The sequence below is a fragment of the Agelaius tricolor genome, unplaced genomic scaffold (genome assembly GCF_023055355.1).
Source record: "Agelaius tricolor isolate 1412-34295 unplaced genomic scaffold, bAgeTri1.0.p SCAF_18, whole genome shotgun sequence".
Classification (NCBI taxonomy): Eukaryota; Metazoa; Chordata; class Aves; order Passeriformes; family Icteridae; genus Agelaius; species Agelaius tricolor.
In genome coordinates, this window is record NW_027269278.1 from 16,285,937 (window position 1) to 16,304,395 (window position 18,459).

Here is an 18,459-nt window from a genome sequence, read left to right on the forward strand (position 1 = left end):
AGATGAATACAGCTGTGGGTTTGTTACAAATCAAGCTGTGGAGTTTGGGTGCAGAGCTCAACTTTCCCAAAGTTCAGCTGTGGCCCTTGGTGTGCCAGCTGGATTTCCTTTAACCCCCCATTCCAAGGAGTGCCTGAATCAGGAAAAGATGGTAAGAGGGGCATTGCTGCCAGGAAAAGTTCCTGTAATTCATTGGTTTTAAAATGGGAAGGAATTCCCATTAAAATGGAATGGAGCTCCATTGTAAAGGAGTAGATGAGCTGCAGTTTAATTACTGTTTTCCTATTGGAAATGGGTGAGAACACAGGGATTAAAATCCAGGCATTAAAAGGGGAAAATGGGAAGCTCTGGAAATGCCTCCTGAATCCAGAGTCACCTTGGGGCTGGTGCAAGGAGCAGCCTGTGCCTGGCAGCACCACACAAATGCCACCCAAGAAACCCACGGGAGCCACTCTCAGTCACATCGAACTTTATTTTAATCCCGTCAGAAAAGTTCAAGAATTACACCAAAAAATACTTCAGTCTCTGCTACCTACTGACAAAAAATACACCACAAAATTATAAACTGTTCCGTGGTTTTGCTGGAGTTGGGGTTGTTGGTGGAGGGGGTGGTTTGTACATTTTGAGTGAGAAATGAATTTACAGGTGGAAAGGGAAGGGAGGAGAGGGAGTCAGACAATGGTGTTTGGCACTACAGTTTTAGCTACACTATACAGTTATTTATCATGATGCCTGCAGGACTGAGGAGTTCTGCCCTCACACACTGCCCAGGGTCTCTGACATGGAGGACAAAACTGCCCAATGCGAGGGAAGAAGGGGCCAGTTCCTAATTTCCATCCCAGTCTAGCCAAAAATCTGAAAAAGCAGCTCAGACAAGGTGAGCCTTGCACTGCCTGTGCACTCTGCTCTTGCAGCTCTGGGAAAAGAGAATCCTTGGGGGTTTTTAAATCCCACCAGCCTGCACTAACCTCAAGTGCCATTTGTGGGGAGAGGATGTGTTACTCTGGCCAGGACTGGAGTAAACTTGGGGTCTGCTCTGGGTTTGCAAGTGGAGATTTGATTTTTACCTCTCTCTAGTGACCTGGAATGACAGGAAATGCTGAAGGAGCTGGAGGAGGGAAGCAGGAGCATCCCATTTAATGGGAAAATCAGGGGCTGAAAATTAGAGGCTCAATACTATCCAAACTTTTGAGATGCTCTTCTGATCATAATGGCATTTCTTTGAGTTGTGGGGACCCTCAGGAGAGAGGTCCCAAAGGATGAAGCCTCATGGAAATTGCCAAAGCTCATGCAGGGAATCTGCCAGAAGAAGAAGCAGAGTCCTGAACTCCTGACTCTGAGTCCTGTGCTCAAAAGTTTATTCAAGATTTCACTACAGCAGCCTCTGCCTGCTCCCATCCTGCTCCATCTCCAACAGCAGCCTGGATTTCAGCCTCAGAGCCTGGCCAGGACCAGCAGCATTCATTAGGAACACCAGGAACTTTCTGGATTTCCTTGGGGCTGAGTGCAGGGTTTGTGTTTGCACGTGAGCATGTCTGGGGAAGGAAGGGATGCTTGTATTTCTCTGTCAGTGAATGAACACTGACACTGGATTCAATCTGACAGCAAAATATCTCCCCTTTGGCAAATCAAACAGCACCACAATGTCTCTGTACCAGGTTCTCTCTATCCCTCCTGAAAGGATTCCAGCTCTTCCTTCGCTGCATGTGGAGCCTCTGTCACAGCTTTCCAGCACTGACAGAACTTGGTGAGATTCTCTTTGCTGCTTTTATCCTCTCTGGCTGTTTACCTAACTTGCTTTTTTTGTTTTTTAATTTATTTTTCTAACAAATAGTTAAGCAATGATTTAAAAATATTTTTACATCGTTAAGGTACAGTCAACATCAAACATGCCTTTGTACAAGAGCTCAACTCGGTTACAAATCAACGAGAACAACGCACAAAAAAAGAAAAATATCCATGAAGCTGCTCCTGCCCTTGGCTCAGGTTCCCTCCTGCCCTGCAGGGCACACCCAGGTGTTGTCCCCCCGCCCTCCCGCTCCAGCTCGTTGCCTTTAATGCCCTTCTGTCTTGGCAGCCTTGCTGTCGTGGCTGGCCGAGCCCGAGGGCAGCCAGGGGGACACGGCCCGGGAGCTGGTCTGCTTGGCCATGCTGTAGTGGCTGATGACGGTGTAGAACCGGCCCCGGGAGTTGGAATCCTGCGCCGAGTAGTAGGCGTCCAGCGAGGCGGGGATGCAGCGCTTGTGCTGGGAGGGGAGAGCACAGAGACAAGCACAGGGATGGCACCGGTGGTGGCACTGGTGGTGGCACCAATGATGGCACCGGTGATGGCACTGGTGATGGCACTGGTGATGACAACAATGATGGCACCAGTGATGGGGTGATGGCACCGGTGATGGCACCAGTGATGGCACTGGTGATGACAACAATGATGGCACTGGTGATGGGGTGATGGCACCACTGATGGCACTGGTGATGACACCAATGATGGCACCGGTGATGGCACTGGTGATGGGGTGATGGCACCAGTGACGACACCAATGATGGCACCACTGATGGCACCGGTGATGGCACTGGTGATGGCACTGGTGATGACAACAATGATGGCACCGGTGATGGCACCACTGATGACACCAATGATGGTGCAAATGATGGCATCAGTGATGGCACCAGTGATGAGGTGATGGCACCGGTGATGGCACCAGTGATGGCACTGGTGATGACAACAATGATGGCACTGGTGATGGGGTGATGGCACCACTGATGACACCAACGATGACACCAACAATGGCACCAATGATGGCACCGGTGATGGCACCACTGATGACACCAACGATGACACCAACAATGGCACCAATGATGGCGCCAATGATAGCACCAGTGATGGGGTGATGGCACCAGTGATGGGGTGATGGCACCGGTGATGGCACCAGTGGTGGGGTGATGGCACCGGTGGTGGCACCAGTGATGGGGTGATGGCACCAGTGGTGGCACCAGTGATGCTCCCAGGGCTCCTGTTTGCACTCACTCTGCTGCAGCTGCCCTGGAGAGCACCGAGCCGGGCTTGGCCTTCCAAGCCTGTTTGTTGCTATTGGCAACAGATGGCAGCGGATCTCAGAGATCGGGGCTGTGGAATGAGGGAGGGACCAAACTGGGCAGACTGGGCTGAGCAGCCCTGCTCACCTGCGGGTCCCAGGCCAGAATTCATCCCCAGACAGGCAGAAGCAGCAAAGCTGCTTTGTGCTGCTCTCTCTGTTAGTGAGTGTTCCCTGAGCTGTGGGGTGAGCACCTGGCTGGGAATGAATGGCAGGAGGCACAGCCCAATGGGGCAGCTCTTTTCACAGGTTCAGGTTTGGATTTAATTCTGAAATTCATGACTCCATGAAGGGGCCTCAAAGCTCATCTCATTCCAAGCCTCTGCCATGGGCAGGGACACCTTCCACTATCCCAGAGTGCTCCAAATCCTTTCCAACCTGGCCTTGGGCACTGCCAGAGATGCAGGGGCAGCCACAGCTGCTCTGGGCACCCAGTGCCAGGGCCTGCCCACCCTCTCCAGGAAGGATTTCTTCCCAATATCCAACTAAACCTCCTCTGTCACTTTGAAGCCATTCCCCCTTGTCCCCCCTTGTAAAGAGTCTCTCTCCATCTTTCTTGTAGCTCCTTCAGGTACTGGAGGCCACAATTGGGTCACCCCAAAGCCTTTTCTTTTCCAGTCTGAACAATCCCAATTTTCCCTTTTTATATAACCTAAGAGAGTAATTCACAATGATTAATACGCCAACTTCTTACTCTATTTTCCAGTTCACATATTCTCCCCAGTGTGGTCAAGACTACTGTGAATTTATGAGTTTATTCACACTGAGAAGTCAGTGAATTATTTTGCAATTTTTTTTATTTTTTTTTTATCTCAGCAGACCAGGCAAACAGTTCTATGAATATTCAGTACAAAATCACTGGGTTTTAGCAATTGTTACATGGGTTTGCTCTTGATAAAGGCTCAAGAGCACCTAGAAGTGAACTATTTGGGCAAATTTGGATTTCTTTCACAAAGGACAGTGTCAGCACTGCAGCAGTTTGCTTTGCATTACAATGTATGCCAGCAAACATCAGTTACTTGGGAGTGTGGGAAGCAAATGCAGGATCCCAGCTGCAATAAATCCATTCACAAATATGAGGGATTGTTGCTGAACATCTGTCTAGAGTGTTCACCAAATGCTAATCCCAACAATACACTGTAACAGTAGCTGATGGAGGCAGATGCATGTCCACATTTCCCAGAACACTTTTTCCATTTCAACACATTCCTGCCAAATGTTCTGTTTGGCCTGGTCAAAATAAAAAAAAAAAAAAAAAAAAAGCAGCCTGGGCTGTAACCATGCAGGCAATTAGAGCCTGTCATTAGCTCAGGCAATTCATCCTTCTGAAGTTCCTTACCTTATAAACAAATCCATCTGGGCAACTGTGGTCGTAAGTGAAGGCTTTGTACACCACAAGGAACACTATGCAGGCAAGGAATGCAAGAGCCAGGCTTATGAGGATGGTGACCTAGAAAAGAGGGATAATGTTACTGTACATATGTTAAAATGGCATATGAGCAACCTCATAATTAAATGACTTATAGGAACAGACATTCCAACAGACTGCAGCCTTCACTCCACCGTGCAGTACTTAACTAAGCATGGTAATTGACTGAATGCTGGATCCAATATCCTGGATTCCCACATCGTTCCCATCCCCCCCACAGACTTCCAACATTCCTGTCTTTAACCCATTGCAAATGTATCGATTTTGCTGTAGTATTTGGTGCTCTCAGCTCTGGCCCAGCAGGACCCTGCAGCAGGCAGAATTCCCATTCCAGGTCTGATGTGTTGGATGAAGTGCCCTGTGACCAGATCCCACTTTTCTGGGGGCAGAGCAGTGAACAGGGAGGAGCAATGAGGCCTTTGTAGCTCACATCCCTTTGTGCCTCCTGGGCAACTCCACCAGGATAAATTGTGCCCTGCAGGAGAAAGGGGATCCTTCTCTGTGAAAGGAAAATATCCTGAATACTGACAAAGCCCCACAGCATGCCCAAGAGCAGATGCTGCTGCTGGAGGTACCAGACACAATTCCCTCTTTGGGGTTCAAATATTCCCCCTGCCCTCATTGCCCAGCAGGTCACCCTGTCTGTTCCTTTGCTGGAGCTCCCCTCTCTCAGCTTTTCCAGGTCCTTCCTAAATAGCTCATCCAACAGCAAGTTTTCTGTCCCTACTCCATGCCTGGATGGGGGCCCTGATCACTGATTTTTGCTCAGCTGTTTGTTCCTCGAGGACTGAGCAAGGAGCTGTCAAACACTCCCATCCTCCCCTTTCAAAGCTTTCTTGGTCCCATAATTCCAAAAAACCCATCACATCCAAACCTCAGGCAAGAGAGAGCTGTGGAGACTTATCTAGCAGGAGAGATTCCTGAATTCATTGTTAAATCAGAATATTTTAGAATAAAAGGTAAAAAGGTGAGACTGGCGCTAAGAGGCTTTGCCAAGGACAAAGAGTTCACTGAAGCCCAGACCTGCCTTTTAATGTTCCTGCTTGGATTAACCTCTCCTTGGGGCCTCATCTGCTGCAAAATGGGTCAATTAAGCCAAAGGCAGCAACAGAGGGAGCAGAATTTACTGCTGGACCTGGGAGAACTCTGTTAGGGAGTCCTGGAGTGCTGCAGAGGGATCTGGCACTAAAGGAGTGCAGTTGTATGAATTGCACCAATCCAACCAAGAAAATTTGGGATCCACCTCTTCTCAGTGCCCCCTCAGAGGGGTGGACAGAAATATTTCAGAGCAGCTTCATGGCAGCCCTTGGGTTCCCAACCTGGGGGACTCTGTCCCTTTGTCCCTTTTCATGGTGATAAAGGCTCTCTGGATTCAAGGCAGATGCAAATGGAATTTGACATGATTTGTGTCCCCAGAAGAAGTTGTATTACACATGAAAAAAAAGAAAAAAGTTAAGTCCCTTTGGTATGGTAAAAAAGAGAGACTTCCTGGATAAAATATACTCTGCTTTTTCCAACAGGAAACCTGGGAAAAACAGATCCCTCCCCATAAAGAGCCACCAGAATCCTGCTGGCAGGTCAGTGGGGAGGAGCATTTCTCCTGCAGAACATATGTCCATGATCATCTCCTCATTTAAAAGGGGAGCCTGATGGGCCTGGTATTCCCTGTAATTCCAGTGTAGCTACTAAACCACAATGACAATGGCACAAGTGTCCTTTGAGGTCAATTTGAAGGCATTAGAGCAAGATGTTCATCTTGTTCTACCAAAGCCAATGCTGAGGGGCAGCCCTGGTTAGAAATTCAGAAATAAGGAATGCTCAGCTCTCCAGTCTGGCTACTGTGCCCCAAATTAAATGTGCAATGAGAAAATAAATGTTGCTTGAAACTCAGCCTTCAGAAGAAGAAAGAACTGAGCTGTCTGCAGTAAGAATAAATGTTTCTTCATGGCTCTTCTGCTAAATCCCACGTGCATGCACAGCCTATGGAAATAACCATTAGAACTGCAATTTGAGGGGTTCTTTCCTCTTGTCCTCCCACTGAGTCCCTAAAAATAACAAATTCCCCTCTGTTCTGGCCAAGTGCTGACACCCAGTTGATCATGGCCCTGTGCTGAGCTCTCCCCTCCCTGCAGGCTGTAACTGAGCCCATTTTCACCCTCCTGCCTTTCCTGCACTCACAGAATTGCTGTGACAATATTACACCTGCTGATAAATGGTGGAAAATTGCTCCAGATGAAATGTCATGTAAGATGTTAAAACCCAAAGGAAAGGGAAGAGAAATCCACCCCCGGATATTCTGGCATGCCAGAGCTAAGATCCACTTCTCCAACTATTCCAGAGCATACAAAGCTTCATTAACATTCAAACACCAAAGAATCACAGAGCTGCAATACCTAATAAACCTCCACTTTTTTTTTTTTTTATGATTAACACGAACCTTGGCAGTCTCTGAGCAATATAAACACTCACAGAGGGGAAATAAAATTTAGCGAGCAGATAAAACCTGGAAGTGCTGCAGGCATGAATCTGTCACATGCGACTGCTCGAGTGTGTGGAAGAAGGGGGGGATTTGCCTGCCCTCTCCTCAAAAATCTCACATGATTCCCAAAGGTTCCCTTTAGAGGGAACAGAGAAGAGAGAACATCATTACCACACCAAAACATTCCCCCCCATCCTCCAAAAAATGTGGGAGAGGCCCTTAACATCCATGAAGGATCAAGCTCCCATCAACAGCAGCACACTTGGGGTGGTTCTCCTTTTTCCCACAGATAAAGAACATTTTTTGCATTTTCACACAGCAGTGATGAATAAAAGGATCCATCCCATCAGGCAGCAGGAGATCAGGTGCCAGCAGGTTTTGTGCCAGGCAGAGGATGCCTAATTGCAGTGGTGTTCCAGCTAACCTGGCTTTCATGGAGCCCATGGAAGCATCCTCCATGCTCTCTTTGATTTATCAGCTGCCCAGGATCTCCTTTTTCATCAAAAATTCCCTTTTTCCCTCTCTCGCTCCAGTACAAAGCCTTATTTAAAAGGCAACCAGAGAACAATGGCACATCCAAACAGCAGGGCATTTTATTTAACAGCTTTTTTCCATTGCAAGGTTTTTACAGTTTGAATCCTTATTCATATAATATATAATCATGGAATGGCTTGGCTTGGAAGGGACCTCAAAGATCATCTCATTCCATGGACAGGGACACCTTCCACTGTCCCAGGTGCTCCCAGCCCAATGTCCTGGCCTTGGGCACTGCCAGGGGTCCAGGGGCAGCCCCAGCTGCTCTGGGCACCTGTGCCAGGGCCTGCCCACCCTCACAAGGAAGAATTTCTTGCCAGCACCCAACCTAAATTTCCCCTCTTTCAGAGTGGGTGGCACTTCTTAGATACCAGGCATAATTTTATTTCTAAATTTTTGGTAAATCAGTGTTTGACTCTGGACACTTTTCTCCCTGCTTATACACTTAAAGCAGGAGCAGAGCCAAGAAGATGCCAACCAAGAAAATTCTTGCTGCCTACAGGAAAAGCAGCCAGGCCCAGAGAAGAGATAAAAATCATTTATCACAGAAAATTCCTACAAAATTCTGCACCATTTTCGTACTCTCCACAGCTGTAATGTGAATTAGGGATCTCAGAAGGCTCTGCTGCCTATTTTTGTTCCTGCACTCTTCTCAGCCTCTTCACAAAATTCCAGTTTCTCAGGAAAGGATCCCACTGCTGCTGCCATGTCTGGTTCTACAAGATACCTTCAGTGTTGCTGGGTATTGGGAAATTTTCTGACCTTTAATAGGCAATTCAGCTGAAGAAGTTCTCTTGGTTTTAATTTTTCTCTTTGTAGAAGAAGAAAGGCAAAGAACAAGGCAAAATTTGTTATGAACAAGGCAAAATTTGTTATGAACAAAACTGGCGGAAATTCTGTCAAGGTTATTTCAGAGAGGGGCTTAAGAGCTGTGCTTGGAGAGGTAGCAAAGCTTTTCCTGTAGTTTATGGCAATTCCATTACACCTGAAAATCCATCAGTCCCTGACAATCCAGTTAACTTGCAGAAAAAAAAATCACAAAATCATCTAAGGGCATCCAAACACATCCATGCACTCCTGAATCCATTATAAGGATTTCTGCTTGACAATGAAAAATTCAGGAGGGCAATTTTTTCCCCTTCATGCCATAACTTGTTCAGCTGATAATGAGATGGAAGATTGACACCATCACATCTCCACTTGGAAGGCACAGTTAAAGGATCAGGAGCTCCTGGAAATCCAGCTGGCCTGGTGGCCTCTGTGTACCCCAGGATGGAATCCAAGTGCAAACACACAAATCCAGGCTGTTATTGCAAGGAAACTCTGGTGTGTCAGCAGGGAGGGGGCCAGGACACTGAGATGGAGCAGGTGTGATGAGCTATCCCCCAAAGTCACCCCAGGAAGAGCTGCCCTACTGTTCAAACTCTGTCAAAGAACTGCTGGTGCCTTGCCCAGCACCCAGACACCCTGATCTACCCTGGCAGTGAAAATGATCTGACTGCTCTTCTTCCAAAATGTCATTTTACTTCCCACAGTTAAAAATATTTTTGTAATAAGTTGCTGATTTTGCTGATCTTCTGGCAACAGCTTCGCCTCTGAAATTTTGGAAGGCTAACTGCAAAAAAAAGTGACACAATTGGGTCTTCAGATTTGCTTAGTACTGCTCAAGGAGATGTAGGATTTGTTCTTTATTATTACAGCACAGCTTTATTCCAGATGGTGTCCAGATTCTTAAGAAGAATTGTTTAGGAGATGCTTTGTAAGAGGAAAATGTCCTTAGTCATGTCTCTACATTTTCAGGGCTATGGGAAAATACTCCTTAGTGCTGTGAGGTTTCTTAATCAAGGTCTAAGGTGGGTGGGATTTTTTGGTCCTTTAACTTACATTTCATAACCATAAACCAATCTGGCCCCAGTTCTCATAAGAACAGATGAGGATGGGATCATCCTGGGGGCCAGGACCTTCTCCCATCAGCTCCTGGGCTGGTCCCCATGGGCAGCAGGAAGGGGCTGGGATTGGGCCCCCTCAGGTGAGACCCCAGGCCAGGCAGGACCTGGAGCTGCTGGAGAGATCCAGAGGAGGCACCAGGGGATCAGAGGGATGGAGCTGGGAGAGCTGGGGTTGTTCACCTGGACAGGAGAAGCTTTGGGGTGACACAATTGTGGCCTTTTTGTACCTGGAGAAGATACAAGGAAGATGGAGAGAGACTTTACAAGAGCCTGGAGTGACAGGACAAGGGGGAATGGCTTCAAAATGACAGATAGTAGGGTTAGATTGGATTTTAGGAAAAATAAATTTACTGTGAGGGTGGGCAGTGCCCAAGGCCAGGCTGGACAGGGCTGGGAGCCACCTGGGACAGTGGGAGGTGTCCCTGCCATGGCAGGGGTGGCACTGGGTGATTTTTAAGGTCCCTTCCAAGCCAAACCATTCTGTGAGTCTCTTCTCCACTGTCCCATGGGCTCCTTTCAGCCACCAGAGCCCAGCAATGCAATCCCAAAACACTCACAGAGTGCAGAGAGGCTCATTCGTCCCAAAGCCTCAGAAGAGTGCACCTGAACAGCACTGGCTGTCTCAGAGCCAATTCCCCTCCCAGCCGTGTCCCCCTGGGCTCTGCCCATCCCTGCCCACCCCAGCCCACTGTGACAACACCAGAGAACCTCTCCAAGTCTGCAGATCTTACAAAGAAACATCACCTTTCCAGGATAGGCAGCAGCAATTCCTCTGCTCTGCATCTCCTAAAGCTGTGAGAGCAGCACGAGTGTGGAAGGAGCACACCGTGTTTCTAAGCAATTTGTCAAATAATTAAATTATGCACACAATAACTAGCTGGCTCAATTATATTAGCCAGTCTCCACCATGTAATATAATTTCTAGTGGCTGTTTAGGCACTAATAGCCTCAGATCTTTTTAACAGTGTCTGGTGCCAGCTGTGGGCTGCGTGACATCTCCCTGTGCCAAGTCAAACCCCTTGGATGGAAAATTCATGGCTTTGTTTCCAAGCCCCCGTTCCTTATGGAAGTTCTAAATGCCATTTTAAATAAAGCTGCTTCAGCAATGAATATCAGTGAATTTCCATTTAGGTAAATAAAAAGCTCTGTTGGGTTTGCTTTCTCTTTTTTGCTATTTAATGCCATAAAAATTCCTCCATCAAGCAGGCAGGTAGAGTGAGGTGGGGTGATGTTGTTTCTAGGAACACCAAATAAATACATGGCCCCAAATAAATACTGCCCTGTCTTGGCAGACCAGACCGGTTTTTAAAGGTGGTTTTCCCCTCCTTCTATAAGAATATTTTCTTTTTTTTCCAATTGTCAGAAGCCTTCCCACTGGAACTAGGTGATCTTTCAGGCCCCTCCTGCCCAGCTCAGGCCATTCAGTGATTCTGTGTCTGTTACCTCCATAAGAAATGGAGCAGAGCCCCCAAATTAAACAAGGGGGTGACTCAAGAACTGCTCAGAAAGGAACTTTTCTTCCCAAAGCCACATCCTGAGAACACCTGGCAGCCCATTGCAGGAGCTGAGCAATGCTGGAAGAGGCTTCCTTCCAGATCCCTAATTTGAGGTGTTTTTTCAATTAGTGGGGCTGCAGCAGACAGAAACATCCTCTCCAAGGCTTCCTGACGTGCAGCCCTTCCCTGCTGCCCTGGCACAGCCTTGGCTGGGACATTTCCTCTGGTCACTCCACGTGGGACATGGCAATGGATGCCTCAGCTCATCACAGGCCCTTTTTAAATGCATTAACAGGAACACAAGATAAATCAAGTCATCAATAAACTGTCTCCTTGCCTGCCCTTTGCCTGCCAAGACTCAACCTCTGCACAGTCTCATGAACGCAAAATCGTCCCTCTCACGCCTCCCTGATGTTGGATTTGGTGCAGGGAAAGCTTTGGGAGCCCTGAGCAAGGATGGATGCAGGGATCAGCTCATGGCAACACACCTGGAACTGCAGCTGGTGTTCCCTGCTCTGCTACTGCCTTTTCCTGCCACATCCCTCCACACCCAGCTCCAGAGCTCACTCCCCACTCAGACAACCCCAGCCAGAGCCACCCACAGCTGCAAACACCTAAATTCCCCAAATCTTGGCTTTTTCTGAGGCAAAAACGCCCAAAGACCACCACCTTGTCAGAGCCAAGGATCAGGCTGGCTCCAGGGAAAAGCTGAGGTGCGTTTGCTTTGTGAAATTACCTTCTGAAAAGGTCAGGCCTGCATGAATTACAGCATCTCTGTTCAGTGCACTCTTGTGCCTGAAGAAAAGAACCACTTGGAAGATTGTTCCTTCAAGAAGGGAAACAAATTCACCTGCATTTCAGCATTTATGTCTCCCATCATGGGCAGGAAATAATATTTCTGCATTCATGGTTCAGTACACCCATTTCTCCTTAAAAACTTATTATGTGGGTGCTTTATAGGAGAACAAAGTGAGGACTTGGTGAGCAAAGTGTCCCCTGGGTAACTTAAGAATTAAAAGCCTTTCCATTTTGAATTAGAAAGATGAGGCTTTATTGCTGCAAATGACTTACAAGAGCTACTCTTTTAAAAGCAAACAAGAGAAATGAGTAATCGAGGTGATTACACTGCCTCCAAAGGCACCAGGCCAGCTCCATTAGCTGTGGATCCGACCCAACAGGCTTTAAAACATCTGCAAGTACCAACAAGAGGCAGCTCAGCTCTGCTTAACATCCAATCACAGCCTGTGCTGCTTTAGAGACACTGAAACATTGCATGCAGAAATTTGTGTCACTGAAGCTTTGCACTTCCTTCGTTATTATTTTTTTTTTTAGCATTCAGTGGTCTGGCTACAAGACTCCAAATGCACTTCCCAACAGGGAATAAACTTTGCTTTGGTTTCACTCAGCTGAAAATTCTTTCCTGCTCCTCCATCCTGCTTGGTCTCTTTTGGTACAGTGGCCACAGCAGCATTAAATATCTTTCATTTCACCTCAAATGCTGACAGGAAAATTGCCCAACACTCAGATTTCCTGTGGGGTGCCAGAGGTAAGTGCAGAGTGTGTTGGAGACAGAGATGCAGTGTAAGAAATCCTCCAGGCCCAGTGGGAACTGCAATTACACCCTGGAATTAGCACCAAGGGTATCTCTATGCGGTCACTTATGGAAACATTTTCAAGCATTTTGCTCCCAAAGCCAAGAGTCAGTTGAGGTTTCTGCTCTGTAAATCTTTTTCCTTCAATATATCCTGGTTTGAAGAATGAACTTTCAGCAAGTGTACCCCACAAAAATTTAGGCATGTGAATATTCTCTGTGACTTCCACTTTTAGAGGTTTTCTGCAGAAAATTATCTTTCTTCTTCTCTCCAAAAAATCAATTAAATGGAAAAAAAGTCCAAACCAAGACTGAACAAATCTCTTCAGCTGACTATTCTGTTAATGCTTACAGATGGCAAAAAATAAATAGAGCCAAGGCTTTTCCTGGCTTTGTAAAAGAGTATCTATGTGTGTAAAACTAACCTAAAACAAGAATGCATTGTAAGGAATGGTCCATTTCCTATTTAAAAAAATGTATGTGGCGTTTCTTCCTTGGCTTTGTTAAGTGGTCCCTGAGCCAGTAGAGAGCATTCCAGTTAAATCAAAATAGATTTTTCTTGTGTGTTTTAGACACAGACATGACATTTTTGGGCCCTTGCCTGTACAAAACAATTAAGGAATTAGCTGGGAGTTCTTACAAAACCCCCAGACTCCTACCCAGACAGAGAAAACCTGCAGGGTTTATAACAATACCTGGGGCTGTGATCAGACAGATCTGTTCCCTGGCAGCTGAGCCACAAATCCCCACTCAGTTCATCCTCACAGCTCCTGATTGTCACTGATGATCACCAATGGCTCCATCAATCTGCCTCTGCAGCCTGGGAGAGCACTGGGACAGATGTGGCCTGTCCTGTTCTCAGAAATCCCCAGAGGAAGGATTTCTGAGCTCAGGCAGAAGGATGAGGAGCACCATTTCTCACCTGCTTGCATGCACACCACGAGTGAGAGCCTGGAACCACACAGGTGAGACTTTGCATCAAGGCCAGGCAGGGCTGGGCAGTGATTTCTTTTGGGAAAAGAGAACCTGTGACCTTCTGAATGCACTAGAAATATTCAGCCTGCAAAGAGGCAGCTCTGGCTCCACTCTCAGATCATCCACCACAGTCTGGAGAACACTTAGGAGCAGTGAGAGCTGCCTGAAAGCCCTGCAGGAACTCACCCAATGCATCCACAGGGAGAGGAGATTGCCTGGAGACAGCTGGGAGCTCCCAGAGGGAGGGAATATTGGAATATTCTCCCAAATCAACCCCTTCCTACTGACCCTCTCTGAGTGCAAGGTCCCAGAGAAAACCCCGGTTCCAGCCCTGCTGCTGGGGCCAGTGGCTGCTCCCTGTGCCTGCCACATCCTCTGCTTGTCCCCCCTTCTCCTGGGTGCTGAAAGCAGCAGCAGCAATTCCCAGCAGAGGGAGAGATCCCCGCGTCCAGCCCCGGGTGCCGCTGCCATGAGCAGGGTAATGGATCCTCCAGGGCCCCTCCAGCTCAGATAACCGATGGGATGTGGCAGTTGCCATGGCAACGCTGGTGCTGATAGCATTGAGAAGCAGAGGGAGTCCTTTTGCCAGGACTTGCTCCTGCCCCGTGGGAACTCAACAATTAAAGGAGAGTTTAAAATTTATTCATCTATAAATGGACAATTCATCTATAAATGGACAGCCGTTTTTCTGGGATTTCTTTGCAGGTTAGAGGAGGAGCTATCAGCATAAAGCAACAGCCTACAGGTGAAAGCAGGACACCCCAGGAGGAGTCTGAAGGATCCATGGCAGGGATGGGAAGTTTGGGAAGGGGGAGCAGGAACGGCACATCTGGGGCTCTGTGTGTGCAGCAAAGTGTGAATTCCCTGGGGATTTGGTGGCTCACCTTCCAGTGGGGGCACCAGGGGAGCACCTTCCATTCAGCAAAGCTGTTACCAACAGGAAATTATTCCCTGGCCCAGAAAAATCTTTGTTAATCAGGAGCCAAGCATTTCAGGTATTGGCTTGGGTTTGATCACGAACAATTCTTGCTCATTGTTTTGTAGGGTGCGGCTGGAGACAAAGAGATTTTGTTCCAAATCTTTCACATTAAGTCAGAGGAAAAGAATTGTCCCAGTATGAGCATTTCAACAACAGAGGCACTTGAATGGGTTCCACTACATTTTAAGGACCTGATGAAAAGTGTGGGCAAGAATTACATCCACTGGTGCCTGGATCTGCGTGTGTCAGAGCAGTTTCAGGATGGAGGGAGGAGAGGGGTGATCCAATGATAAGAAATAATTGTCACTGCACACTCAACAGGGACAGATGACACAACCAGCGACTCTGAAAATGCATCTTGCCAAATTGCAGCAAGAAGAATGAAGTTCTCAGTCTTCATCAATACTGGCAGATGATTTCTCCAGGTAGATAAATTGCTTGCAAAAAACATCTTAAATATATCGACTTCTCCCCCGTACACCCACTCCCAACTTGTTCTGTTAAAGACAAGTACTGAGCTTAATTATTCCAACTCTGAAAACATAAACTTTTAAAAGAAATTGATCCATGAAGAGGAAAGAACTGTAGAAGGCTTGAGAAGTCAGATAACTATGGAGGTAACCATCACTCAGCTAACAGTCAATAAATCATTACCTTCCTGGAAATATTTAACAGTTCTGTGGCAGTGGTGAGAAAGGGCTCAGACTGGTGTAACAGAGACCAGTTTGTATAAAACCAGTAAGGGGCCAGCAGTTCCAAGTGTCACCCAATGCTCTGTAGGCCTACACAGAAAGGCCACTCCAGACCTCTTCTGGTGCTATCCAAATAAATCAATGCTGCTGGATGATTTCTGGGCTATCTGGGCTGCTTGGAAGAGAAAAGGAGTCAGTGAAACCCTGTTCTCCAGAATTAACAAGACTTCATTTGGTGGGGAATCTGCCTAAAAAGCAAAAGGGGTTCAATCTCTCTTCAGTACTGATAGAAATAAGGGCAGAATGATTACTCACATGTGAGAGATTGTTCTTTAGAGATGCCCAATGGGGCATCACTGGTGAGAAGGAGCAGGAAGCCTCAGAGGCAGAGGCTATCAATTTATTGTTGGTTTTTAGAGCTGTCACCCCACAGAGGAGTCACAGCCACGTCTACAAACCCTCTCCAAGGCACCTCAGTGTTGTCACAGGATGGCAAAGCCCAGGAACAGGAGCTCCCTTCAAACCCCACTGGAAATGAAAGGCAAAGAGCAGCCACCCTTGCCCCTCAGCCTGGGAAACCTCAGCTCACAGAGCTACTGCAGAACAAGATCTCTGCAGCTCAAAAACCTCCTAGAGGAACACACTCCAAAGGTGGAAGCAGTCTGGAGAAGGCAAGGTCTATAAATCACTGCCTGTCAGCTTGGAAAAATGTTCTCTTTGCTTCTCTGTGGAGGAGTAAAATGAGAAAAGAAATTTCTTTTCTGTATAGATGGCTCAGCCATAAGGTTATTTTAACATCATTTTCTCGTAGCCCATCTACACACAACTATTTAAACAGTTTTATAAAGGAGGTATGGGCTGACTCATGCAGCTGAAGAATCAGCCTAATTGGTCAAACTTCCAGGACAGTGTGTGCTGAGCTGGAGAGAATCATAATCTCATCTATTAGGGGATGTGACAAGAGGCAGGAGCTAGCTCAGATTCCTGGAAGAGCTGGTGTGAAATAAGAGCTGTTGCCTAGGGACAGTCTCTTCTTTATGATAATTAAAGAGCTCAGATCTGGGCTATTCTGCATGGATGAAAAATATGCAAGCATAAGCTTAAATTCTGGCTTGGGCTTGTTCATGTGAGAAAGTTGTCTAATAATTCATTAGTTTCTTCAATAAAAGATACCCAAAAGGCAGGGAAAAGGGCATCTGTGGACTTGGCTGGCAGGTTCACGTGGTCTCAAAACTTTTTCCAGATATCTTGATCTTTTGTAGCACAAAACCACAGAATTGCAGCCTCTTTTCCCAGGCAGCCAGCCCCAGGACAGGAGGGAATGGCCTCAGGCTGGGCCAGGGCAGGCTCAGGGTGGGCACAGCAGGAATTTCCCCATGGAAAGGGGGCTCAGGGCAGGCTCAGGGTGGGCACAGCAGGAATTTCCCCATGGAAAGGGGGCTCAGGCACTGGAACTGCCCAGGGAGGGTCTGGATCCCCATCCCTGGAGGTGGCACTGGGGGCTCTGGGCTGGGGACAGGGTGGGGATGGGGTCACAGCTTGGGCTCCATGGTCTTGGAGGGCTTTTCCACCCTCAAAAGGACAAAAGAGAATATGATGATCACAGTTACATAATCTTTTTTAAAGCTTTTAAAAACGTAGCCAAAATGAGATCATAGAAGTTAAGTATTTACTGTGATTTGCTCTTACAAAAAAACAAATGTAAGATGATTTCATCAGTAGCAGATAATAGGGCAGCTTATAACCAGAGGGCAGGGTTTTTAATAACTTCACTAAAAATATGCACTGAGACAAAAATGTGGTGCAATAAAAAGTACAAAAGGTAATAAATATTAGCTATTATCTCAGCTCATTTTGTCAGGAAACAATACTACAAATTTAATGGGATACATGGAAGCCTTATGAAAAGCAGGCAGGGAGAGGCTTAGAGCCTTATCCAGTATTAGAGCAGAGGCTGCCTGATGGATAAGTTGACATTGAAGAGCAGAGAATGAAAATGGTATGGATTTGAGGGAAAGGAAATAGCTCAAAAATGAAACTGTGATGCTGCCAGGCTCTATAGGAAGAGGCCCAACTCCCACTTCTGCCAGGGCTCCCAGCTGAAGCTGTGAAATGAGAAAACTGCACCAAAAACAGGATGGGAAGATGAAAAATGCATCAAAGAAGAGGTTTGAATGCAACAGCAAGTTGGGAATTTGAATGGGAAAAACAAGATACTCAGTAGAAGGAGCAGATGAAATGGGACTTATCCATGAGCTATAGGTGTGCAAGAAGGAGATGTTCTTGAGTGTTTTTTTTAAATAACAAAGCCAGATCTTTCCTGGCTTTACTCTGCCTTTCACACCCTTCAGGGCTGCAGGATTGAGAGTTAAATACCCAGTGAGGCACCAGAATTTACAGCAGCAACAAGGCCATTTACTGCAGGTTAAAGCCAACCCATCGGTGCAGGAGACTCTCAATTTATTGTTGGTTTTCAGGCACATCGTGTCCGGTTCTGATTTATGTGGGACACTGGAAACGTTTCCAAGACTGGGATTTAACCATGGTTAATTCACTTTACTCTGGTACAATAAAGAGTTACTACTGGTGGTAAATAGTTACTACACACCAGAAGCTCAGGGAAGAATTCAGTAAGTACCAACAGGAGGTAAGAAATTTTAGATCAAATTGTGATGTTCATGGAAAAATAAAACAGCCAAGAACCATAAACATTTATTCCCACAACTCTTAAGAGTAAATGATGATGTGGAGGGAGCAGGAATGTCACTGGGCACTGCCCACTTTCTCTGTTTTCTACTCCAAATCATTGATGTTTCCTCTGGCTTTGAAAATGAGCAATCAGATCTCCCATTTCTACCCCTGCCATGCTCTGTGGTCCAGAAAAAGCACCAGGTCTTCCCAGTGCAAAGGGAGGAAGAACTGGCAGCTACACATTTGGAGTCTAATTTTAGGAGGAACTGAGCCATTCTAATGTGCTGCAGTCAACAGGAACCGACAGCACTCAATAATTCATGAGTTTCTTTCCATGTTTGAGTAGAGCCTGTTGAAAATTTCCCAAGGAAACATTTTCCATCAGAAAATTCCAATTCCTGTGCAGCAAAACTGCTTACAGGACAGGATATGCTTGGATTCTTCTCTAATACCTTTTTTCCTATGCATCTTGAAGTAGTTTTTAATCTGTAGTAATATAATAATGATAACAAAGTATTTTAAATATGAAAAGGGTTGACTGGCTAGGAG

The 18,459-nt window shown here is 46.6% G+C and overlaps 1 protein-coding gene across 1 annotated transcript in view; it reads right to left on the bottom strand.

Moving 5' to 3' along the window:
• Nucleotides 1-454: 454 nt before the first annotated feature.
• NSG2 (neuronal vesicle trafficking associated 2) overlaps nt 455-18,459 on the bottom strand; it is a 32,034-nt gene continuing 14,029 nt past the window's right edge. Inside the window, exons 4-5 of the mRNA XM_071443571.1 lie at nt 4,435-4,545; nt 455-2,246 (exon numbers count right to left, since the gene is read on the bottom strand). Coding sequence (XP_071299672.1) covers nt 2,055-2,246; nt 4,435-4,545 — 303 coding nt within the window. The 3' untranslated portion in view covers nt 455-2,054. The remainder of the gene's footprint in view (nt 2,247-4,434; nt 4,546-18,459) is intronic.